Raw genomic sequence first — 26,870 nt, 5'->3', positions numbered from 1 at the left:
TCACGCCTATAATCCCAGCACTTTGGGAGGCCGAGGCGGGGGGATCATGAGGTCAAGAGATTGAGACCATCCTGGTCAACATGGTGAAATCCCGTCTCTACTAAAAATACAAAAATTAGCTGGGTATGGTGGCGCACACCTGTAGTCCCAGCTACTCGGGAGGCTGAGGCGGAAGAATTGCTTGAACCCAGGAGGCAGAGGTTGCGGTGAGCCGAGATCGCGCCATTGCACTCCAGCCTGGGTAACAAAAGTGAAACTCCATCTCAAAAAAAACAACAACAAAAAAAGAAAATGATACCAGAAAAAAAAATGGATCTATACAACAAAAAGAACACCAGAAACGTTAACTATGTAGTTAAATATTATTTTTTCTTATTTAAATCTCTTTAAAAGATAACCATTTGCTGTGAAAAACATTATGACATTTTCTCAAAAAATTAATTTTTATTACGGACTGAATATTTGTGCCTCACCTTCTCATTCATATGTTGACATTTGGGGTGGAAGCCTCATTAATGAGATTAGTGCCCTTATTTTAAAGGGTCTCCAGAAAACTCTTAGCTTTCTTTCTGCCATGTGAGGATACAAGAAGCCAGCAGTCTACAACACTGAAGCAGGCCCTAATCAGAACCCAATCATGCTGGCACCCTGATCTCCAACTTCCAGCCTCTAGAACTGTGAGAAATAAATGTTTGTTATTTAAGACACCCAATCTACGGTAATTTGTTAGAACAGCCCCAACTGTGTAAATCACTAAATGATATATCACCTTCACTTCTGAGTACAGTCAACCCTCAGTACCCTTGGGGCACTGGTTTTCAGGACCTCCCTCAGATACCAAGTCTCTGATATAAAATAGCCTAGTATTTGCATATAAACAATGCACATCCTCCATATACTTTAAATAATCTCTAGATTACTTATAATACCTAATACAATGTAAATGTTATACAAATAGCTATTATATTGTTTTGGGAATAATGACAAGAAAAAGTGTACATGTTCAGTACAAACGTAAACGTTGGTTGAATCCATGGATGCAGAACACCCTCTGGATAAGGAAGGGCTAACTATATACCCAAAAGAACTAAAAGCAGAGACTCAAGCAGATTTTTTTTTTTTTCTTGAGACAGAGTCTCACTTCATCACGTAGCCTGGAGTGCAGTGGCACAATCTTGGCTCACTGCAACCTCCATTTCCCAGGCTCAAGCAATTCTCCAGCCCTGGGCTCTTGAGGAGCTAGAATTACAGGGGTATGCCACTACCCTGGCTAGCTTTTGTATTTTTAGTACAGACAGAGTCTTGCCATGTTGGACAGGGGGGTCTCAAACTCCTGACCTCAGGTGATCTGCCCACCTTGGCCTACCAAAGTGCTGGGATTACAGGTGTTAGCCCCCACACCCAATCCTCAAACAGATATTTCTATACCTATGTTCATAGCAGCATTATTCACAATAGCCAAAAGGTGAAATCAACCCAACTGCTCATCAATAGATGAATGGATAAAATGTAGTATATACACATACAATGGACTATTATTCAACCACAAAAAGGAATTAATATTCTGACATATACTACAACATGGATGAACCTTAATGACATTATGCTAAGCCAGTCACAAAATGACAATATCGAATGATTCCATATATGTGAGGTCCCTTGAACAGTGAGATTCGTAATAAACATAAAGTGGAATGTTGGCCGCAAGGGACAAGGGGGTGAAAGATGAAAAATTATGGTCTAATGGGTACAGAGTTTCAGTTTGGGAAGATGAAAAAGTTCTCACATATGGCAGTGATGGTTGCACAAAAATGTGAACATACCTGAACTGATCACTTAAAAATGATTAAAGTGGTAAGCTTATGGCACATATGTATTACCACAATTAAAAGACAATTGACTATTTAGACAAAAGTAATGAAAATAAAGCATGGAGTTTCAATATATGGCACAAAGGTCCAGAGAGTATATATGGAGTATATATTATAACATTCACACTAACAAAACAAATTATAGCTAGAAATCCAACAAAGGGGATAAATGGAATCATTAAAATATCCAATTAATCTCAAAGAGTCAGAGAAAGGAAAAAATGACAAAAGAGCAAATGAGAAAATTATTAAGCAATGAGCAATATGAAAGATTTAAACTTAACCACATTCTATAATTTTGTGAAATGTAAATAAACATCTCAATTAAAAAGCTGAGGTTATCACACTGGATTTAAAAAAATAGCAAAACACATCTCAAAATCTAACTGTATGCTTCCTACTAGTAACATATTTCAAATAGGTTAAATAAAGATCCAAACAGGTAGACAGTAAAAGATATACTACATTAACACTAATCAAAAGAAACGTGAAATGTCTAAATTATATCAACCAATTTCAGATCAAAGAATTTTACAAGGAATAAAGAAGATCATCTTATTATAATAAAGTGTCAATGTAATCATTTCAATACAGGCAGAAAAGGTGTTTGACTAAATCCAATAACCACACCTGTTTAAAAAAAAAGTCTCAACAAAGTAGGAATAGCAGGGAACTTCTTCAAATTGATAAAGAGTATCTGTAACAAATGTACAGCTAATATCATCTTTGATGGTCAAAGAATGAACACTTTCCCCTTAAGATCAGGACAAGACAGGAATGCTCACTTTCACCACTTCTATTAACATTTTATTAAATATTCTAGTCAGATCAGTAAGGCAAGAAATAAAGGGCCATCAGGATTTAAACAAGTGGTGCTATAGTAACTGGATATCCACATGCAAAAAATATTTTTTCAAACTGAGCATGACCCATATCTTGCACCATATATAAAAAAAATTCAAAATGGATCACAGACATAAATGCAACATTTAAAATTATAAAACTTCTGGAAGAAAACAGGAGAATATGTGATATTGTGTTAGGAAGAGATTTCTTAATTATCACATCAAAGTATAATTTATGACACAAATTTTTATAAATTAAACTATCAAAATTAAAACTCGTCTTCAAAAGAGTGTTAAGAAGATAAAAAGATAAGCCCATGTACTGGGAGAAAATATCTGCAAATGATACATTTGACGAAGAACTGGTATCCAGAACATACAAAGAACTCATAAAATTCATTAATGAAATAAATCACCCAGTAAAACTAAGCAACACATGAATAAATATATCCCTTAAAAAAAATATATATATATGTATATATAGATGAATGGCAAATAAGCACATAAAAAGATGTTGACCATCATTAGTCATCCAGAAAATGCAAATTAAAACCACAACCAGATACTATTATCTACTAGAAAATGGCTAAATTTTAAAACTTAACCATATCAAGTACTGGCAAGGATGTGGAAGAATGAGAACTCTCACACACTACTGTTGGGAATATAAACAATACAACCAATCTGAAAAGCTATTTGGCAGTTTTTGAAGAAGTTAAACATACACCTACCATATGGTCCAGTAGATTAAACACCAGTCAATTCCTAGTGTTTAAACAAGAGAAATAAAAACACCTGTCTATATAATGTCATATACGTAATGTTTATAGCAGTTTTTTTTTAACAGCCAAAAACCAAAACACACCAAATTATCCATGAACAGATTAATGGATAAACAAAGTGTTCTATCCATCCAATGAAATACTACTCAGCAACAAAATGAACTATTAATACACACTCTGAAGGACCTCAAAACAATTATAGTAACGAAAGCCACACAAAAAGAAGAGTACCTATTATATGATCTCATTTATTAACATGCTAGAAAATGCGAACTGATGTATAGTAACAGCAGATCAGTGGTAGTATGGGGGTGGGGAGAGAAGTGCAAGTAAAGGGACTACACCAGGGGGCATATGTAAATTCTGAGAGTGATGGATGTTCACCACCTTGATTGTAGTGATGGTTTCCTAAATACAGTCAAAACTTAACAAATTATATATTTTAAATATGTATAGCTTACTGTTTGTCAATTATATCTCATTAAAGCTATTAAAAACAAACCAAAGGCCCATAAATACTCCTATACTGAAATTCTCAAAATTAAAAAAATATTATAAAGTTACCTAATGCCTTTTTTAGTACTTTTTTATGTGATCATTCTCATAAACAGTAATTACAAAATAAAATGCTTTTCCAAGTCTAAAAGAGTAGAAAAAAGGCTTATAGAGTACATAATATGATTACAGTAGCTCAGCAAATACAGGTTATCACTGCCAAAAATAGTATTCATTCAGAAAGGTCCAATTGAAAACATTTTAAGAGAAGTTTTTACTTAAAAAAAAAAAAAATTCTCCTAACCTTACCTACAATATAACTGTGTTATAGCACCTGTGGATACATGCTCACGCATATGTGTACACACACACGTACGCAGTTTCCAAATTTTATTTCTGATAAAGCTCTAAATACAGCTCCAAGGATTCTTTGAGAGAAATTCAGGGCAAAAAGGACAAATCTACCTTAGGGATGCTTCATCAAGGCTTTACAACTCACCACAATGCTATGTGCTTGAAGACCTTCATCTTTTAGGTTAAATTACTTATTGAGCACCAGATGGTTTTACAAAATGTTTTTAGATATTCTCATCATTTTTTATTAATTCTTGTAACAATGAAGTAGAGAATATAATCATACTTTTCAAAGGCAGACAGATAGAAAAATAAATGTATATAAATTAAATAACTGGTGCAAGCTACAAATCAAGACATACATTGAGAACCAGGACCCGTATCTCCTGACCCACAGTCTAATCCCCTTCCTGCTATGTACATCATCTCAATTACTGCAAATGTACCTGTTTATACACTTTGAAAAATATACTACTTACTGTTAAAAGTCATGTGCACTGGCAGCCATGGAACCATCACCACAAACAAAGAACAATCATTTCTGTACTGGGTAATTCCTCTAAGTTCAGTATACAAAGACAGCAATGCCTATCAACAACGTGAATGACACTCTCCCAAACTAAAATATTGATTAGGTACAGCAATACTTTGGAATTAGAAAGACTAAGTCTGAGATTTAATCCTATCTTAAAAACTTAAAGCTAAGACCCATTTTCCCTTGTGAATGGTGCTAATCATACCACATGGTACTGGTTAATGTAAAGATTAAATGAGATGGCCACTCACACCATACCTGTAATCCCAGCACTTTGGGAGGCTGAGGCGGGCAGATCACAAAGTCAAGAGTTCGAGACCAACCTGATCAACATGGCGAAACCCTGTCTCTACTAAAAATACAAAAATTAGCTGGGCATGGTGGCACGCGCCTATAATCCCAACTACTCAGGAGGCTGAGGCAGGAGAGCTGCTTAAACCCGGGAGGCGGAGGTTGTAGTGCCGAGATCACACCACTGCACTCCAACCTGGGAAACAGAGTGAGACTCCGTCTCAAAAAAAAAAAAAAAAAAAAACAGATTAAATGAGATAATATATGTAAGGCATTTAGTATAGTGTCTGGCACATAGCTGCTACTACCACTACTCTTAACAATAAACTTCTTTTAATATTTAGATTACTGATACCAAAAAAAGGCATTTCATATTTCAACATAATATATACGATTTAGAAACAAATACTAAATTTAGGTATAAAATTTAACAGTGTTTTTCCCCTTGAGTTTCACTCACAAACGTGCCTTTTAGGTACTCAGATATAAAAAAAAAAAAAAAAAAAAAAAAAGCAAAGTACATTTCCCTCTTGCTTATACAGATGTAGAGCATTTCTGAAACTGATTCTTAATCAGTATACTTCTAAAAATCTTGGTTAATGGTTTTTGGGTTTTTTTTTTTTAGTGTTTTTGTTTTTATTTTTGTTTTGAGACAGAGTCTCACTCTGTCACCCAGGCTGGAATGCAATGGCGTGATCTTGACTCACTGCAACCTCCACCTCCTGGGTTCAAGTGATTCTCCTGTCTCAGCCTCCCGAGCAGGTAGGACTATAGGCGCATGCCACCACACCCAGCTAATTTTTGTATTTTTAGTAGAGACAGGGTTTCACTGTGTTGGCCAGGCTGGTCTGGAACTCCTGACCTTGTGACCTGCCTGCCTCAGCTTCCCAAAGTGGTGGGATTACAGGCGTGAGCCACCATGTCCAGCCATTTAATGGTTTTTAAAAGATTAATTTTTTGTTAAATGACTTTGAATAAGTTACTTCTAAAGTAAACCATTCATATGAAAGTGTAAATTCTTGAAAAAAGGTCTTCCTTAATGTTTATGAAAAATGAAGTCAAAGAAAACTTAAGAAAGATGAGCTTATTAATAGTTGCCAGTGTATTAAGAATATAAAAATAACAAATAGGCAGAGCATGGTGGCTCATGCCTGTAATCCCAGCACTTTGGAAGGCTGTGGATCACCTCAGCCCAGAAATTCGAGACCAGCCTGGCCAACGTGGTGAAACCTCATCTCTACTAAAAACATAAAAATTAGCTGGGGGTGGTGGCACACGCCTGTAGTCCCAGCTACTCAGAGGGCTAAGGCAGAATCACTTGAATCTGGGAGGCTGAGGTTGCAGTGAGTCAAGATCATGCCAATGCACTCCAGTCTGGGCAACAGAGTGAGACTTCGTCTCAAAAATAAATAATAAATAAATAAATGACAAAGAACTATGGTCAACAAATCAAGTTGCAAAGTTTACTTCTTCAATGTAATTCTAAGGGTTTTGTTTCAAATAAGTAACATCACTGAAAATACTAAAGTAAAAATGATATGCAAACTCATAATATGCTTCCATAATCCATACAGTTTTAGAACCTATAGCTGCTTATAAATAGTATCAGAATCTTCATTTCCCTGTTTTTGACCAATATGCCATAAAATATTCAAATACAAGCAGTGTTTTATTAAGATGGTGACTCTGCTTTCATTTAACTATCAGCTGTCAGGCAAGGCACCACAGTTTTGAGAGCTGATATACAAAAGTTCTAAATTAGCACATGAAAAGTATTTATAGATGGATATATATATTTAATTCAGGTAAGTTAAATGAATAAAAGGTGGGGACCATATTTAAAAACCTAAAATGGGCTAAGCAAAGCTATTCTGACGGTTCTGCCACAATTCAGCATTAAACACAGGTCTCTGGGCTTATAATGATCTCCTTATTAGTAAAACAAGTAATAGTAGGGCTTTCATTATCTACCATTCCTAATTTAAGGTCCTAATACCATTTGAGAAGGTCATTATATCTATTATTTCTAATAATAATATAACCCTGGCAGAGTGGAATCTATTGTGCCTATATTATAAATGGGGAAGTTGAAGTTGAAAGAAGTTAATCAATGTCTAAAAGGTGACTAAGGAGTAAAGGCTAAATTCAAAGCCAAATCCTGTATTCTTTCTACCATATCACGCTAACTACACTGATTAAACACAGTAATTTCACTTCTAGAAATTTATTCTCTGGGCATATGCATGTGAAATAATACTTTCAAAAAAATATCTACTACAACATGGTTTGTAAATCAAAAGATAACAACCTAAGTGTATATCAGTAGAGCACTAGTTAAGTAAATCACAGTTTATCTAAAAATGGGAAAGCAAGCCATCCTTTAAGAAAAAACAAGGCAGTTTTATATCTATGGATATGGGATGGGACAATCTCCAAGATCCAGTTTTATGTACACTGCATTGTCCAATATAGTGGCCACTGGCCACATGCAGCTATGTAATTTATTTTAAATTAAATAGAATTTAAATATTTAGTTCTTCAGTCATACTATCTACATTTCAAGGACTCTGTGGCAACATTTGGCTAAATGCTGCCATCTTGGGCAGCTAAGTACAATATATTTCCACCCCACAGAAAGTTCCACTGGACAATACTAACATCGAATTATCTTTGGAAGGACATAAAGAAACTGGTAATAGAGGTTGTCTCTAGGAAAGGGAACAGAGACAACAGGGAAACTTAGTATTCAACCCATTTGTAACTTCTGAATTCTAAAGTAACATGTCATACACTGGTACCTGTTTAAAAATAACTATTTACCTATTTAAAAATACCTTGTTTGTTTCTCAAAAAACCTCCCTGAATTCTGTTAATTAGAAGCATAAAAGGCTCAGTTCTGAGGCACGGTAGAGGTTAAGGGATAGAAGTCATCTCTGAGACTTCCTAGAAATATTGCTGATCACTACCCTAATTTCATTAAGCATTCATTTTTCACATTGCTATTTAAGATACCACACAAAAGATGACATAGTGCCTATTTCTGAGGAATTAAGGGAACAGAGATAGAAGAACATACATCAGACGGCAGGAGTCATAGCTTATGCCTGTATAATCCCAGCACTTTGGGAGGCTGAGGCAGGAGAATAACATGAGCTCAGGAGTTCAAGACCAGCCTGGGCAACATAGTGCGACTCTGTCTCTATTTTCAAAAAAAAGAAAACTCATCAGAAAAAAAATACTTTAAAAGTATGAGGCCGGGCGCGGTGGCTCAAGCCTGTAATCCCAGCACTTTGGGAGGCCGAGGCGGGTGGATCACGAGGTCAAGAGATCAAGACCATCCTGGTCAACATGGTGAAACCCCGTCTCTGCTAAAACTACAAAAAATTAGCTGGGCATGGTGGCGCGTGCCTGTAATCCCAGCTACTCAGGAGGTTGAGGCAGGAGAATTGCCTGAACCCAGGAGGCGGAGGTTGCGGTAAGCCGAGATCGCGCCATTGCACTCCAGCCTGGGTAACAAGAGCGAAACTCCGTCTCAAAAAAAAAAAAAAAAAAAAGTATGAAAAAGTGGTAGTGTTCAAGAGAAGGGAAAGTTCTATTCTTCCATCAACATGGTCATATCTGTTTTCATTTTCTTTTTTTCTACTTCCCTTAATGCTCTATTGAGGAGCACTTAAAAGCAATAGTCTTCCAGTTCTGCTCTGAAGGCACCTTTTTTAATGTCTTAATATACTGAAGAAGTTACTTAACTTCTACATGCCTCGATTTCCTCACCTATAAAGGGAAACTATTGATTAATCAAGTTTATTAACTACTGGACATTTTTCCTGTGGAGAGAGAACAACACACAAACCTTTGAGAACAAAAAAGACATTGTGGCCAGGCAGTCCAAAAAAAAAAAATTATACAATTTTTTTTTTTTTTTAATTGAGACAGTTTTGCTCGTTGCCCAGGCTGGAGTGCAATGGCACAATCTCGGCTCACCGAAACCTCCGACTCCCAGGTTTAAACGATTCTCCTGCCTCAGCCTCCTACGTAGCTGGGATTACAGGCATGTGCCACCACATTTTGTATTTTTGTATATTTAGTAGAGACAAGGTTTCTCCATGTTGGTCAGGCCGTTTTTGAACTCCTAACCTCAGGTGATCTGCCCACCTCAGCATCCCAAAGTGCTGGGATTACAGGCGTGAGCCACTGTGCCTGGACTTTTTTTTCTTTTTTTTTTTTTTGAAGGAGTCTCGTTCTGTCCCAGGATGGGGTGCAGTAGCATGATCTCAGCTCATTGCAATCTCCACCTCCTGGGTACAAGTGATTCCCCTGCCTCAGCCTCCCCAGTAGCTGGGATTATAGGCACATGCCACCACGCTCGGCTAATTTTTGTATTTTTAGTAGAGACAGGATTTCACCATGCTGGCCAGGCTGGTCTCGAACTGCTGACCCAGTGATCTGCCTGCCTCAGCCTCCCAAAGCAGCAGGATTACAGGCGTGAGCCACTGTGCCAGGCAAAATTACATAATTTTTTTTTAATTGATACTTTTCTCTCCTTGGGAGCTTATCCACTTGAGATGGTTGAAGGGTCTGAGAATCATGCTAAATTATGACCTGTTCTGGAAGAAGAATAGGAACAAGATCTCAAACTATCTATTTTCCTGCATATTTACACTGCATTATCATTCTCTCTTCCTCTTCCATGGATCTCAGCCAGTGTCTAGATCTAGCCTAACTCCAGAGCCCTGGGTTTTTACCACTGCCCAAAACACACTGCCTTTTGTAGTGAGTTGGTAGGTCAAAGACCTGTGCAAGACAGGCAGAAGGCCATGCTGTTGTTCAAAAAGTGACATGGGCCATGAATTTGACCCTACACAGACTGGTAACCCAGAAGCCTGGCAAAATTTAAGGAATTTGGATTTACAGGAAAAGAAAAGCATAGTACAGTCCTACCAAGGAAAAATGTCACTCAGAGACTCTAACATCTAATCATATGCACAGGCATTTGAGGAAGTCAACTTACTAAAAAAAAATAAACTTCCTATAAAATATAAGGATGAGCAATGAAGATATGGAACAGTGAGGAAAGACAATTATTTCCAGAAATTTATATTTCTATGCTATTATTAAGCACATTTTAAAATGTAATAATTACCAATAAGCAATTTAAATCCTTCAAAAATATGCAAGACAGATGCTAAAGTCATTTCACACAAGGGGTACATGCAAAAATCTCAACACTTATGTGGCCTTAGGCTAGTATACATTTATTTAAGGGAGTGAGAGATTTGAAAATGAGTTTCTATTAATTGGAAAGTGCAAAGAAACTTGCCAAAGTGTGCCAGCTCCATGGCCCACAAGCAAAGAGCATCGCCTGCCTGCGCCAGTCAGATGCCCAACCAACACTACTGTGAAGGCTATGAAAGAAGCTGTTAGCACTCTGGTGTAATCCCAACACAGGCCAGAGCAGCAGATTAGGCAGAACTTTACATCAGTGGCAGGTCTCCCAAATTCTCTTGATGCCACAGAATTCATAAATGAGATCAGTATGTTCTAAAAAAACATGGTACTGCAAAAGGAGAAAAAGGTTCCACAGCATCAAGCAGTGTAATACTTGAAACCTCATCATCAAAGTGACAGTTTTTAAGTGCCGTTTACGATGCCCTAGTCTGGAAACATCCCAGCTAACCCATCTGATCAACAATTTCACAGATGGAAGCACTTGATGGCTAATTGGCAAGTCTATTATTCAAATAAAACAGCTCTCTGTACCTCTTTTTTCATTATTATAAGTCGAGGTACAAGAAGGCTGGTCATTGAAATTAGCTTAACAAGAGAAGCCTTTTTCCCAAAATAATTTTTTTAAATAAAACAACGTATTTTGGCAATCAGAAGTGCTAATCAGCTTCTGAACAGTAAGGAAAATGTTTTAAGAACCTAAAAAAGTAAGCATTGTAACCTTTTAAAAGTTGTACTATTTGTAACCTCTACCTTTACCAATGTGTCAAGACACACATTATCATAGGGAATAAGATGAAATATTCACTAATTCCTTAAATATTCTTAAAACATGGGCCAAGTATTACATGTCAGGATAAATAAAAACCCTCTTAAATGTTTTAATTTCTCCAAAATTTTAAAAAGCAAGTATCTTACTTTTGATTACAATAAAAATTATAAGACTATTTAAATTTTATTAATCTATGAAATAAGTAGCCAGTGACAACACTATTGATTTTATCTACCTGAAGAAATGCTGATGTAAACAGGTCTGTGACACCAGTAAAATCTGTGTTCCAACTCTAGCTCCACTTCTTGTTAGTTCTGTGACTTGACTCTATAATATGGAAATAATTATCCCTACCCATGTGGGACTGTTGTGAGGATTAAAAGATCAAGTGCATAAACGCCTCATATCAGAATAAGGAAGGTACTCAGCATCAGTCCATCTTGCTCTCCTCTGATCTCCCATCCCACTTTTTAAAATACTAGAGGAAAATTTTAATACACTTTTCAAAATATGTGGGCTCTCTTTATAGATCCATACATTTGTTCTAGATGTTACAATGACATTCTCTATTCACAGAATGGGGCTGTCTCCCTATATTACTACAATTTTCATACCCTTTCAAGTTGAAAGCTCCCAAGGCAAAAGCCTCGTAGAATGGGTAAGCTATAAAATATCCAAAGACATCATTTAGTCTTTATAGTAAAAATCAGGAAATGTATACAGTAACCAGAAAGTGCAAATGGGAGAGAAATAACCCAGAAACCATGAAACCAGGTGCAAACTAAAGCAAAATCAAAATCATCTCCCTATAGTGATATAGCTATATAACGACAACAAAAATGTATTCTACCAGGTAGTGAAATATGTTGTTTCCTATGAAATGAGTTTTCCTTTTCTATAAAACAGAATGGTGCACTTTTCAAAAACTAGGTTTTGTCATTCTACTGTCTACTTTTGGTAAGCATTTTCCTTCCAATAACTCAGGCTCTGGTGTTTAGAACACTAGGGAGCAGAGAATTACCATAGGCAGTTAAGAATGTAACCGAGTAAAGAGAGGGGGAAATATACAATGAGTAAGAGAAAAGTACAACTATCATAATTATTATTATTATTATTATTATTTACTCTATCATCCTTAAGCCATTATGCCCTTCACAGGCATTCGGGCTTCTGAAAAGAAAAGCCTGTGCAATCACTGGCAACAGTTTAAAAAGCAGCACTGAGAGGCTGCCCAGTGGAGACGACTGCCCTGCTCTGGTGACATACTTTCAGGACACTCAACCCAGAAATATCCCACAAAGAACCACCTTGAGTCTGTGTTGTAAGAGAATCGGTCCTACCTGCCTGGGTTTTAAATGAATCTGATAATTGGAGAACTTCCCAAATGATAACATGAACTAAAAAGTTACAAGTTAAGTTATGCAAGTTTGAGATAGAAAATCCAAAGATCAATGTGCCAAATCAGCAATGTAACTGTTCCAATGTCTTAGTTTCCTATATTAGACAGAGATATCTTCTTTTGTCTTCCTTCCCATGCAATCTTTCTACCAAAAATGGTATCAGATGTCATAGATCCATCATATCCTTGACTTTATATTTAAAACTTTAAACATTTAATTATTTTTCACAATTTTTATTTTTCCTCATTTCATCAGAATGTAATTAATTTTGATGGATAATTTCACTGTAACTGAAAATTTATCAGCAATCCCCTTCTATTCTAAAGAACTTGAACAAAATTGTTTATCACAATTGCATATCAAAATAGAAATTTAGCATTCACAAGTGTCAAAGACCTTTTCTCTCAAAAGAAGACTAGTCACAACTAAAATATTCAAACAAACTGACACAGGTTAACTACAATGTACCTACAGAAAATTTATGTCCCTTTTACTTGACTGAGAACCCTCAAGACTAGATTTGAGACCTCTTAGGAGCACCCTGTTTTTCACAGAGTTTAATACACATTCAGAACAATCACACTACAATGACAACTAGGAAGAATATGCTCTAATTAGCTTGTTTTTTACCTGACCCCTTTCTTAATTTTCTATCATATAAACATCAGAGTATATGAATAGAATAATTAGGAACTATATCAAATAAAATTATAGTCTCACAAGAGCAGCAAATAAGAAAAACATTAAAGGCATCTTGTATTTTTCCTTTGTTTCTAAAGCAAAATCATTATTTGTCATTAAGCTAAGAAATAAAACAATTAAAATTTCTTGACCCTTCTCTACTTCTTAATAGAAAGGAAAATGCCCAAATTAATCTACCAATGTTTAGAAAGGCTCTTCATAAATGCACAAAGGATTATATCAGATATTCAGAGTCAAAGAAAAAAAAGGTAACCAGAGTATTCATAAGCATATAAATACTGTCAATATAGTTAAGCTAAAGAACTCAAGAAATATAAAGAAAATCTATTTAAAAAAAAGCATTTTGTAAAGGCCTGCTCATTTGCATACCACTATGCCAGTGCTTACAGCAAAATTAAAGTTTGTATTTCAAACATGACAGATATAAATAAAGATTAATTATACACATTAATCTATGATGGTTCATTACACAGCAGGATTGCTCTAGCAGATATAGAATAAAAATAAAACATAACAATCTTGTAATTTATTTTAAAACATTATTGTAGTAGCTTCATCGTCAGAGTATCCAAGTTCTTTAAAAATGTAAGTCAGAGGCCGGGCGTGGTGGCTCATGCCTATAATCCTAGCACTTTGGGAGGCCGAGGCAGGTGGATCACGAGGTCAAGAGATCGAGACCATCCTGGTCAACAAGGTGAAACCCTGTCTCTACTAAAAATACAAAAATTAGCTGGGCATGGTGGCGCACGCCTGTAGTCCCAGCTACTCGGGAGGCTTAGGCAGGAGAATTGCTTGAACCCAGGAGGCAGAGGCTGCGGTGAGCCGAGATGGAACCATTGCACTCCAGCCTGGGTAACAAGAGCGAAACTCTGTCTCAAAAAAAAAAAAAAAAAAAAAAAGTAAGTCTGATAAGCATAACTCCTTTGCTCAGCAATCCCTAATGGCTTCCCAGCTCACTCAGAAGAGAATTTTCCACAGGGCCCTGCAAGATCTATACTGTGGTAACCTCTCTAGTATTATCATCTACAAATTAAAGACTGGGAGAGAAAGTGGAATACCTAGGTATGGCATAAAAAAGTACTACAAAATAAATTCAAATGAATTTCTGACTTTATTTGGTGGCTCTTTTAAAAAGTACTAAAGAAAAATGTTATTTAATGTTATCTAATGTTATTTAGTGTTATTCTATGACTTGTTATTTTGCTTTGGTTTTATGTTTGTGTACTAAAGAGAGAACATTATGTATAAAGTTGAAGTTCCTTTTGCCTCCCTCCCTTTTCATGAATTTGTTGTGAATTATCTGGAACTGCACTGTAAAATATGGTAGCCACTAGATAGATGTGACTATTTAAATTTAAATAAAATTAAAAGTTCAGTTCTTCAGTTACACAAGATATATCAATGGGCTCAATAGGTACATGTGACTCTGTAAAGTTAAGTAATATAACATTTAGAATTCAGTTCTTCAGCTGCTCCAGTCACATTTCCAGTACTTAACAAACATGTGGCTAGTGGCTACTGTACTGAACGGTACAGATATGGACACTTCCATCACTGCAGAAAGTTGTACTAGACAGTGCTTCTGTAGAACAACTTGTAATATTTTTACTTAGGAGTTATGTAACCCTAAAAAAAGGTGTTACTTTATGTTTTTTAAATTTACATGTTTCTATGATGTATTTATCTTTTTACAACTGAATTTTTCTCTTGCTATGTCTATAAGGTCTATTATGCATATTGATATCCAGAACCTAGTTCATCCATTTTAGCTGCTGCATAAATGTCATCATAACACATTTAGGCATTTAAATATTTTGCAATTTTTAACATTCCAAACAATGCTGTAACAATATTCTTAAACATGTCTCCTGATTTAGATGTATAAAAGTTACTCTAAAGTGAGTAAATGGAATTGTTCAGTGACAGAAGTTTGGTCATTTTCAACTTTACTAGACATTGTCAAATTGCTCTCCAAAGTGACTTTAACCATTTACCACATATGATGTGTCCATTTAACATATATTTATTGACTGTTATTTGCCAAGTAATGATCTAAGCACTGAGCTACAATCCCTAACCATCCCACAGACAGACAGACACACACACACACACACACACACACACACACACACACACACAGCTTACATGAGAATTCTTGCTTCCCTAAATTTTCATTAATATCTAATTCAACAGGTTTTTTTTAAAAAAACAATCTAACAGTTGTTTAAGTTTTCATTTCCCTGAAGTGACACTGAATCTTTTCATAATTTTATTTGGCCATTCTTATTTCACATTCTTTTTTTGAGTGAAGTCATCTTTTTTTGTCTTATAAATCTATGGTTCTGCTGAATGAACCACACAGTGTTGCAGATTAATGTGTTGCCAGTACCTTCTTTCCATCTTTGCTTGTCTTATCAGTTTGTTTCTGATGTCTTTTGGGGATAAGAATTAGTAATATTGTCTTGAGGTAGTCAAATTATGAATCTTTTAAGTTGTGCTTTCCTATTTTGAGGTCATGAAGACATAAAAATTTCTGCCCCCCCAAAAAATGGGGACAGTGTCTGGGGGAAGGTTATCTGCTGTGCACCAGACTAGTTCACATGTGAGTTTATTTAATCTTCATAAAGAACCACCTGGGTAGGTATTATTAACCTCATTTTAAAGATATGATAAATGAACTTTTAAATGTCTTTTTTTGTAGTAAAAATATAAAATTTGCTACTTTGTTTTTAAGTGAACAATTCAGTGACATTTTACATTAACAATGTTGCACAGCCAACACCACCATCTCCAACACCAGCTCCAGAACTTTTTTCATCATCCTAAACTGAAACTCTGTACCCATTGAACAATAACTCCCTATTCTCTCCTCTTCCCAGCTTCTGGCAACTAACATTCTACTTTCTATCATTATGAATCTGATACTCTAGGTACTTCATATAAATGGAATCATATAACATTTGTCCTTTCGTGTCTGGCTTATTTCATTTAGCAAAATATCTTTTAGGTTCACTCGTGTTGTAGCATATGTCAGAATCTCATTCCTTTAAAGTTTAAGAATATTCCATTGTATATACAATCAGCCCTCCATATCAACAGGTTCCTCATCTACATAGTCAACAAACCATAGATAGAAAATATTGGGGAGAAAGAACAATAAAAAATAACAATACAGCCAGGCATGGTGGCTCATGCCTATAATCCCAGAACTTTGGGAGGCCAAGGCGGGCAGATCACCTGAGGTCAGGAATTTGAAATCAGCCTGGTAAACTTGGTGAAATCCTATCTCTACTAAAAATACAAAAAAATAATTAGTCAGGTGTGGTGATGGGCACAGTAACAGCCACCTGTAATCCCAGCTGCTCAGGAGGCTGAGGCAAGAGAATCACTTAAACTCAGGATTCGGAGGTTGCAGGGTACGAGATTGCACCACCGCACTCCAGCCTGGGCGACAGAGTGGGACTCCGTCTCAAAAAAATAAAAAATAATACAACAATAAAAAATAAGAATCACTTTTTAAATACAAGTATTCACGTAGCATTTACATTGTATTAAGCATTATAAGTAATTTGTAGATGATTTAAAGTATGCGAGACACTGTGTCTGGGTTATATGCAACTACTATGCCATTTTATCTAAGGGACTTGAGCAGCCACAGATTCTGGTATGAACAGGGGTCTTAGAATCCATCCCCCGAGGATACTGAGGAATGAGTGTATATGTATTTTATTTATACATTCATTTGTTGATGGACATTTGGGTTGTTTCCACCCCTTGGCTATTATGAATAACACTGCTAAGAATATTGGTGTACAAACATCTGTTGGAGTCTTTGCCTTCAATTCTTTTGGGCACATACCCAGAAGGAGAATTCCTGGATAACACGGTAATCCTATGTTTTAAGTAATCTTTTAAGGAAAATTACTGTTTTCCATATTATCTGTACCATTTTACATTTCTACCATCAATATACAAGAGTTCTAATTTCTCTAATCCTCACCAATACTTTTTTTAAAATTTGAATATTAGCCATCCAAATGCGTATATCTTCAAAAATTATAAAGTTTGGGCTGGGCATGGTGGCTCCTGCCTATAATCCCAGCACTATGGGAGGCCGAGGTGGGCAGATCAATTGAGGTCGGGAGTTCAAGACCAGCCTTGCTAACATGATGAAACCCCGTCTCCACTAAAAATACAAAAATTAGCCAGGCGTGGTGGTGGACACCTGTAATCCCAGATACTCAGGAGGCTGAGGCAGGAGAATCTTTTGAATCCAGGAGGCAGAGGGTGCAGTGATCTAAGATCACACCACTGCACTGCAGCCTGGGTGATGCACTGCAGCCTGGGTGATGGAAAAAGGCTTCGTCTTAAAAAAAAATTATAAAATTTGATTTCATATTTACATATTCCAACCATTTGGTACAAATTTTTGTATATAGAATAAGGTAGGAATCTAATTTTAGTTTTCTCCTTACTAGAAACCACTTGCTTCAGCATCATCTAATGAACAGGTCTCTCCTCTACTGTTTTAATGTCACTTATATTACAAACCAAGTTCCCATATTGATGGATGTATTTTTTTTTTTTTTACTTATACTGGTCTATCTGATTATCTCTGTAATAGTATATTACTACTTCACTCATATAGCATTAAAATACATTTTGAGGCAGCAAATCACACTGCCACGTGTGTACCTATGCAACATCTTGCTTGTTCTTCACTGTACCCCAAAACCTAAAACGCAATAAAATAAATAAATGGAGGGAAAAAAAATACATTTTGAATTCTAGTATAGAAAATTTCTTTTTCCTTTTTAGAAATTTCTTTGCTATTCTTGAGCTATTTTTTCTATATAAATTTTAGAGTCAGTTTGCCTATTTCCATGAAAATTCTGGTTGATTTTTTATTGAAACTGTATTGAATTTATGATTAGTTGGAAAGAATTGATGTGTGGTGATATAAAGACTCCTCATCCATGAAAATAGTATTATTTTTTCATTTATTCCAGTCATTTTTTCCATTGCTATGTTAAATTAATCCTCTCTAGCAAACATTAGACCAAAACCAAAGACAAACAACTGAAACAACATTTCTGTTCCAACAACCACAATAAGAAACCAGAATAGCAGTTATTAGTGAATATACAAAAAAAATCCATATACTGTGAAGATTTGGGAGTTATAACAAAACACATCCTACTCGATTCGTGAATTTTTTTTTTAATCTAGCCACCTGAAACAATTCTTCAAAATGTACACTGTATCTCACCACATTCAGGTTGCTTTCTGGGATCACTCACCGACAGTATTTTCCCTTCTTTTTGCATCCTAAAATTAATGAGGTCTGTACCAGAGATACAAAGCGACAACTTATAGGCATTATATAGCCTGCTGCCTATGTGCTTAGTTTGCCCTATACAGTGTATTTTAAACAAACAAACAAACAAACAAATAAAACAGGAGACCAAAAAAAAAAAAAAATCAGGGTATTTCACACAGAAATCATATGATTTCTAACTCTGCTTTAAAACTTGCAGGTTGTATGTCATTCTCACTAAGGGATTGGCTAAAAGAGGCTCCATCACGATAAATCATGTTGTTTATTACCAGGGCTGACAAATCACACACTAATTCTTAAAGCTTCCACCTAAAAGTGACCTATAAACCAATCACATTCCATTGGTCAAAGCAAAATCATGGTAAGGCTAACTATAAACATGACAGAAAAATATAATCCTACTATATGCCTGGAAGGTTGAAAGACACAAATATTCATATAATTGATGACTTTGCCTTTAATCTCTTCCCCTTTACCTATTCTCCAAACTACCACTAGAATTACTTTTCAAAAACACAGACCGAATTATCTCACAAGTCTATTGGAAAGAAAAAAAAAATCTTCATATCTGAAAAAAGAAAGAAAGAAAGAAAATCATGAGACTATAACAACACCTGGGGAAAAAAGTAAAAATCACTAATTATGGCATTCAACACCTTTCATAACCAACTTCAGATTCCTTTACCAGCTTCTTTTCCCAGTATTTTCTCATCTGTTCTCTAGCCTTTTGAATATGCCTTGACACATATTTCAAAACTCAGCCCAAACATCAACTCCTCGATTTAGTATCATTTTTCCCAAGTTAGTCTCATTTTACCCTATCTCCACTGTACTTACATATCACGTTGTTTACAATGAGCATTAGCTTTCACTGATTCAAAGTAGTTAATGTGTGCTAGGCACTTAAAACATAATTGTTCATGGGTCTACTATAAGGCTCTGGATTAGGTATTAATATTTTGTTCATCTTGGAATTTGTGATGCCATCTCGCACCAGTTAGAACGGCAATCATTAAAAAATCAGGAGACAACAGATGCTGGAGAGGATGTGGAGAAATAGGAACACTTTTACACTGTTGATGGGAGTGTAAATTAGTTCAACCATTGTGGAAGAAAGATACTGTGGTGATTCCTTAAGGATCTGGAAATAGAAATACCATTTGATCCAGCAATCCCTTTACTGGGTATATACCCTAAGGATTATATATCATTCTACTATAAAGACATCACAAAAACATACATATTTATTACGGCACTGTTCACAATAGCAAAGACTTAGAACCAACCTAAATGCCCATCAATGATAGACTAGATAAAGAAAATGTGGCACATACACACCATGGAATACTATACAGCTATAAAAAGGGATGAGTTCATGTCCTTCGCAGGGACATGGATGAAGCTGGAAACCATCATTCTCAGCAAACTGACACAAGAACAGAAAACCAAACACCACATGCTCTCACCCATAAGTGGGTGTTGAACAATGAGAACACATGGACACAGAGAGGGGAACATCACACACTGGGGCCTGTCAGGGGTGGGGGGCTAGGAGAGGGATAGCAGGAGGTATGGGGATTGGGGAGGGATAGCATCAGGAGAAATACCTAATGTAGATGATGGGGTGATGGATGCAGCAGGCCACCATAGCACATGTATACCTATTTAACAAATCTGCAATGGACCCCAGAACTTAAAGTATAATAAATAAATTAAAAAAAAAAAAAAAAAACCTGGGCTGGGCATGGTGGATCACACCTGCAATCCTAGCACTTTGGGAGGCCAAGGCAGGCGGATCACGAGATCGGAAGTTCAAGACCAGCCTGACCAACATGGTGAAACCCCACCTCTACTAAAAATTAGCTAGGCGCGGTGGTGCATACCTATAATACCAGCTACTCAGGAGGCTGAGGCAGAAGAATTGCTTGAACCCAGTAGGCAGAGGTAGCAGTGAGCAGAGATCACGTCACTGCACTCCAGCCTGGGTGACGGAGCCAAAAAAAAGAAAACGTGATTCACAGAAACTCAAAATGTTGACATAACATAATAAAACTGAAAACAAATTACTAAATGCCACTGACATTATACTTAAGTTCCATCTACTTTCAAGCTTATATTGACTATTCCAAAGCTAAAATGAACCCAGAGAGAAACCAAAATTTTTAAAAACGGTAGACTATGCTTTGGTTATTCTCATCCCTTGGGCTCTGTTCCCACTGCTTTTGGAAGTTGTTTAGTTGCCAAGACCTAGGTGGAGTTTGTTATAAAGATAATGAGGTAGCCAAATTATAATAATATATGCTTTTAATACAATAATTTCATACCTTTTAGTAATTTCAAGTCTGTAAGCACTTTACCAAAGAAAATCCAAAAACACATTTGAAATTTAAAGCTATTGTTTTATAAATTTTAATAGTACTAACATCTTTATGCTTCAAACTGCTGGTAAGTTATACTGAAGTAGAGGACTGGGGACAAATTTAATTATTTTAGCCTATCATTATTCAAATATTAACTGTTTTTGTTTTTGTTTTGAGACATAGTCTCACTCTGTCACCCAGGCTGGAGTGCAGTGGTACCATCTCAGCACACTGAAACCTCCACCTCCTGGGTTCAAATGATTCTCCTCCTTCAGCCTCCTGAGTAGCTGGAATTACAGATGTGCACCACCACATTTAGGTGATTTTTGTATTTTTAGTAGAGACAGGAATTCCCCATGTTGGCCAGGCTGGTCTTGAACTCATAGCCTCATGTAATCTGCCCCCTGAGTCTCCCAAAGTGTTGGGATTACAGGTGTGAGCCACCAGACCCAGCCAATATCAACATTTTAAAATGTGATATTACAAAAAATAAAACTTAGTTGTTTTCTAAGAACGGATACCATAATGAGAAATAGGAAAAGACAGCATGATAAAAACTAATGGAAGAGAAAGGCTTAAGATAGTAAGTGTGGAATACTGAAGTTTAGTTTAAAGAGAACTAAAATAGGACAATAGACTTGGGAGTTTAAAAAAGTCCGGTACAGTAATACAGGAGTTGACCAGAATGCATTCTCATGAGAGTGAACAGAGGTAATTAAGTAGATTATGGAGTTTAAGCTATTATTTCAGGAATACTAGAAATAAATGGAAGAAAAGGTTTAATGGAAATATGCAGTGGAGTTTTCTTTTTTGGATACAGGAGACTTAAACATCTTTGTAGGCAGAGAAAGAGGTCAATGGAGATAAGCAATGTGTCAAGAGAATGAGATCCAAGAATAAGTGGAAGGAGTAGCCTTGGAAAAAAGAAAAGCCACCTCCTATTTAGAGAAAATTAAGAGACTAAAATGAACGGGGACTTTGATAATTTAAAAGTTCCTTGTTTACCTACTAGCCCTACTATAACCGCCAAATAAAACAATTAAGACCAAGTGACCTCAAAAACAATGAAATATCAGTATCAACTGTGATTATAATACTGATATTCCTATATTATTACTGTGAATTCCGCCATTAAAAAATCATGACCAGGCCAGCTGCAGTGGCTCACATCTGTAATCCCAGCACTTTGGGAGGCCTCAGTGAGCAGATCACTTGAGGTCACATGTTCAAGACCAGCCCAGCCAACATGGTGCAACCCCATCTCTACTAAAAATACAAAAATTAGCTGAGCATGGTAGTTCATGCCTGTAAACCCAGCTACTTGCAAGGCTGAGGCAGGAGAATTGCTTGAATCCAGGAGGGTAAGATTGCAGTGAGCCGAGATCATGCCACTGCACTCCAGACTGGGCAACAAAGCAAGTCTCTGACTCAAAAAATAGTAGTAATAATAATAATAATAATAACAACATGACCAATTAGCACAAAGAGCAAAGCCCAAATACCTTATTACTATTGGGTTATATTAAAGGCATTAGGACCCAAGGTGGAATTGTTTCTCTTGGAAAGGGTACAAAAGTCAGTATCAAATAATAGTACAATAAAAATTCAAATGAAATATTGAATTGTTTCTACAAATAATGAAGTCAAGGCTGAAAACAAGTCTTTGTTGTATAATCTGGTCTTATATCCTGAGTTTCTGGCACAAAGCCTCAAAAACCCTTGGAGTTTCTTTTGTTATGCTAATGTAGTAACTCAGTGCACATCCCTAGATAGCTTGAGGATGAAGGCTTATCACCATAAAGACCAACATTAACTAGAGGGCTAAGACTTTGAGCCAGGCCCATTTCTAAGGAGGGAAGGGAGGCTGGAGATTTTGAATTTTGAGTCCAATCACCCAGTCAATGATTTAATCATCAAGCCCATGTATGCCACGTCCCAACAAAAACTCTGGACACCAAAGCCACAACAGGGTGGAGCTCCCTGGCTGGTTAACTCATTGATGTGCAGAGGGAGTGACATGCCCTAATTCCATGAAGAGAGGGCACAGGAGCTCTGCATCTCCTCCCAGACCACGTCCTGTGTGTCTTCATTTCGCTGGTCCTCCTAATCTGTATTCCTGGATAACAAAACTATAATAATAAGCACAGCACTTTCTTGAGTTCTATCAGCTGTTCTACTGAATTATCAAACCTGAGGATGTTGTGAGGACCTCCAAATTTATAGTCAGGTCAAAAGGTCAGTCAAAAGTGTGGATGGCCTGGGGACACATGAAGTGTAGCTGGCATCTGAAGTAAAGATAGTCCTGTGGAAAAGTGACCCTTTAACTTGCAGAATCTGACACTAACCACCAGGTTAGAGTCAATTGGGAGTGAAACAAAATGTCTTCAAGCCAGCAAAGTAGCATTGATATTAAAAAAAATAGTCATGGACATTTCTTTCATGGAAGTTAGGTTATTTGTATAGATAATGATTTAAGGTAGTCTATTAACTCATAAAATGTCCATGGTTCTGTTTCTTCAATCAAGGAAATAAAATAACCAGAAGGGACTGTCAATTATGTGACACCCTTACCTGTTCTGTTCCTATCTACTGCCACATTTTAAGAGGGCCATCTATAAACCTACCAGCAAGTGACCTGTTCCTATTTGGGAAGGAATTCTGCCTTTTCCAGTAAATGGTAAGATAACATTTCCCACTGATTTTCAGAGGGAAATGCCAATTTGTGTATGATTTTCTACTACTATTGGTGGCTATGACTTATCTAATGAAAAGATAGCTATTATCAATCCAAAGATCTTCGACTTCTTGTTAAAAATAAATAATAAACATATTCTTACGCAAAAAAATTACACACTTAACATTTCATGTTGCAAAAGTAACATCACAAGTATTTGTCAAATTAGTCCTATAACAAGATAAAATAAAACTTTAGAGAAAAAGTTTAAACACCTAGTATAGGATAAGTGAGATATCATAAAAATAAGAGTTCCACAAATTAATTCTTTGAGTTTGTCATCTAATTGAGATGAAATATATATATGTAATATATATATGAAATGATTCTTAAGCAACAGGTTTTTAACATCAAAAAAGAGTACAAACTAAGGACACAATGGCTGATTAAATAATCAGAAACCAATAAAGTTACTGAAAAAACATTAAGTTTTCCACTTGATACAAAGGTTTGCAGTAGCCATTGGCATATAATGTAGCTCAATTTGTGGTCAGTAAAACCATTATTTCATGTCCAGGAGTTTTCCAGCATGGATTTCCAAATGGATAATTTATTGTATCTATGCTTAAGGAAAGTTATTTTTATATTTAAATTTGATGCAACTTACCTTAAAAATTCTAAGGCAACATCTTCACCTATAACTTGCAGGTAAATCTGCAGTATCTACATACAACCTCTGCTCACATCTCACATTTTCATATGCCTGAACATTATTACTACTAATTTCAGAATATATTAAGAGAAATTCCAGAAGCTCTCTAGAATGTTTACAAAAGAATGGAAACAGGTTCGGGATCGAGGTCAAAGAGGATTAGGCCTCTTGAGAGAATAAGTTATACAGGTGTTACAAAAATGAAGAATCATGAAGAAATAGGCTGACACAAAGAAACACGAGAAATCATCAAAACTAACAAAAGTAAATGGAAAACAACTAAAATCTATCCAAGAATGTAATACAGAATCACAAAAAGATTTCAACTTCCTAAAAGTCGTAAACCATAATAGACCTTATCAAACTGTTCCTATAAAAGTGTTTCTAAAACACCAAGAACTTCATGAAGTCTCAAACAAAAACTGCTTCTAACAGTAAACATAGATTACTTTGAAGAAAAATGAAGTCATTGATAGCAATACAAAATGTGGGAAAGCTGAAAACTAAAGGGATTTTAAAAGGGGCTATAAAAATATTTCTAATATTTGGTCATAAAACAATACATCGCATACATAAAAGTCTGAGGAAGGGAAAAACAGTCATTTCTTTTATTAATTAGCATTAAGTCAATGTACGATTTGCAAAGATCAAAAGTGTAGAACTCACAAGAGGCAGGAATTCTTGACCTGAAAGCAGATAGACTATCCTGAGGCAGAATCTAGAGGTCATTTGCCCAACAGCAAATGAAACAAGACAAACAATATTAAAACAACTGAAAGCTTATTTAAATTTTTAAAAGATTATAAAAGAAACCATTTATACCAAATTTAAAGGAAAGGAGAGAGATTACTTATTAATCTATCTATCATAATTACTAGCAGAAATTTGCCAATATTAAGACTGTACACACAAACATTCTAAGGGTCAGTTTTCTGGATCTGGCAAACAGGATGACACGCTTACTTTTTCTGGTGTTATATCTAAAGTTTACATTGTAAATTCAGTAAAAAAGCTATTTTGAGGATTTCTTTTCCCTAAAAGACAACTTTGATAATCTCACATATCTCAAAATTTTAAACAAAGCAAATATCAGAAAATTCTTATTCCCAGGAGAAAAGTAAACTAAGACAATAAATGTTTTCCACATGTTATCTACTGTTGCAAGATAGCAAACATCAATAAGGTAAGCTTCTTACCATAAAGTTATGTTAGGTGATTTTCTTGGGGGTAATTTCTTTCTCTTTGGATAACTACAAAAAGGCTGTAGTTTACACACAAGGAAATACTCAAGAGACTATATACTAACCTGGCCCAGTCCAGGCATACCTCCTCCAAGTCTAAGAAGTCTGTCCATATTTCTAGAAAACAGAAACAAAGAAAAAACGTTCCTAAGCACAAAAGTGTTTACTCAATTGCTATCTATATAATTCACCTTCAGTCACTCAGTATGTCAAAAATATTGGTGGTAATTACAACACAACATCAGACTTCCTGTTAATTAACACCACATATTAATTCAAAAAGCTGTCTTCAATGCTAATTAACAGACCTTATTTTACTGCTTTGGTTTTGGGTTATCCCCAGTTTTAAAGACAAGCAATCTTAGCATACTTTCAAAACTTTGCTATCATTAATTATATTTTCTTATTGTTATCTAATAAAGTACCTTAATGCAGAAAAATTGCATGAAATGCTTATCATATGTATGATTGAATTTCCTTCAATTTGTCCAGAGTGTACAAATAAAAATCCTCACTTTTAAATTAAATTTTAACATACTCATTAGTAAGTTCTGTGCTAATTAACTTACAGCTTGTCAGTTATCATCAAAACTGCATGTGAAAGACATTGTGAGCAGATTATGGATCTCTGAATTAGCATCAAAGGCTTTTAAAAACTGAACTCATTATACTAAAAGAAATACTATAGGGTAAACATTAAATGTATTAAGATAGTGTTCTAGAACCTACACAGATATTTTGTGTTATTTCAGATGTTGTAGAGATATACACCTTTTTCACTAAGGAAATTCAACTGGGCTTCTCAATTATAATTTTGGAATTAACCAATACAAAGTGGATTTATTATATCAATCTGATTTAGTTTTAAGGTTTAGAGTAACTACAGAAGATATTCTTACAATCTTGAAAACGTCACAGAAGAAATTAATACTATCAAGTGTACTTACATGGCCTCAAATAACAAAAAGAAGTAATCAAACTTTAAAAATTAATAGCAGGACAACTAAGTAATTTAAAAATGACAATAAAGAATTTTTTCTACTGGAAAATTGCCATGTCCTAAATTCCTCTTCTTCCTAAGTGTATGCTTTAGAAAATGGTATTACTACAAATTATATTCCAAATTAAATGTTAACAGATTAACATTATTTTACTAGTTAGAATTGCTATATAAACTAAAACTCAATAACGTATTTAGGCTTACTACATTACCCTCCCATCCCCAATCAACTTTGTTGAATATTGGTAATAATTTAACAATGTTAATATTGCAAA

The 26,870-nt window shown here is 35.6% G+C and overlaps 1 protein-coding gene across 3 annotated transcripts in view; it reads right to left on the bottom strand.

The window, feature by feature from the left end:
* PSMD14 (proteasome 26S subunit, non-ATPase 14) overlaps positions 1 to 26,870 on the bottom strand; it is a 106,651-nt gene that overhangs the window by 71,182 nt on the left and 8,599 nt on the right. For all 3 annotated transcript variants that reach the window (XM_032286529.1, XM_032286531.1, XM_032286530.1), the window contains one exon: positions 25,661 to 25,712. In XM_032286529.1, the coding sequence (XP_032142420.1) occupies positions 25,661 to 25,708 (48 nt within the window). In that variant the 5' untranslated portion in view covers positions 25,709 to 25,712. The remainder of the gene's footprint in view (positions 1 to 25,660; positions 25,713 to 26,870) is intronic.

Source organism: Sapajus apella, unplaced genomic scaffold, assembly GCF_009761245.1.
Source record: "Sapajus apella isolate SASKATOON/1434 unplaced genomic scaffold, GSC_monkey_1.0 scaffold18, whole genome shotgun sequence".
Taxonomy (NCBI): domain Eukaryota; kingdom Metazoa; phylum Chordata; class Mammalia; order Primates; family Cebidae; genus Sapajus; species Sapajus apella.
This window is presented reverse-complemented; position numbering and strand designations above follow the sequence as displayed.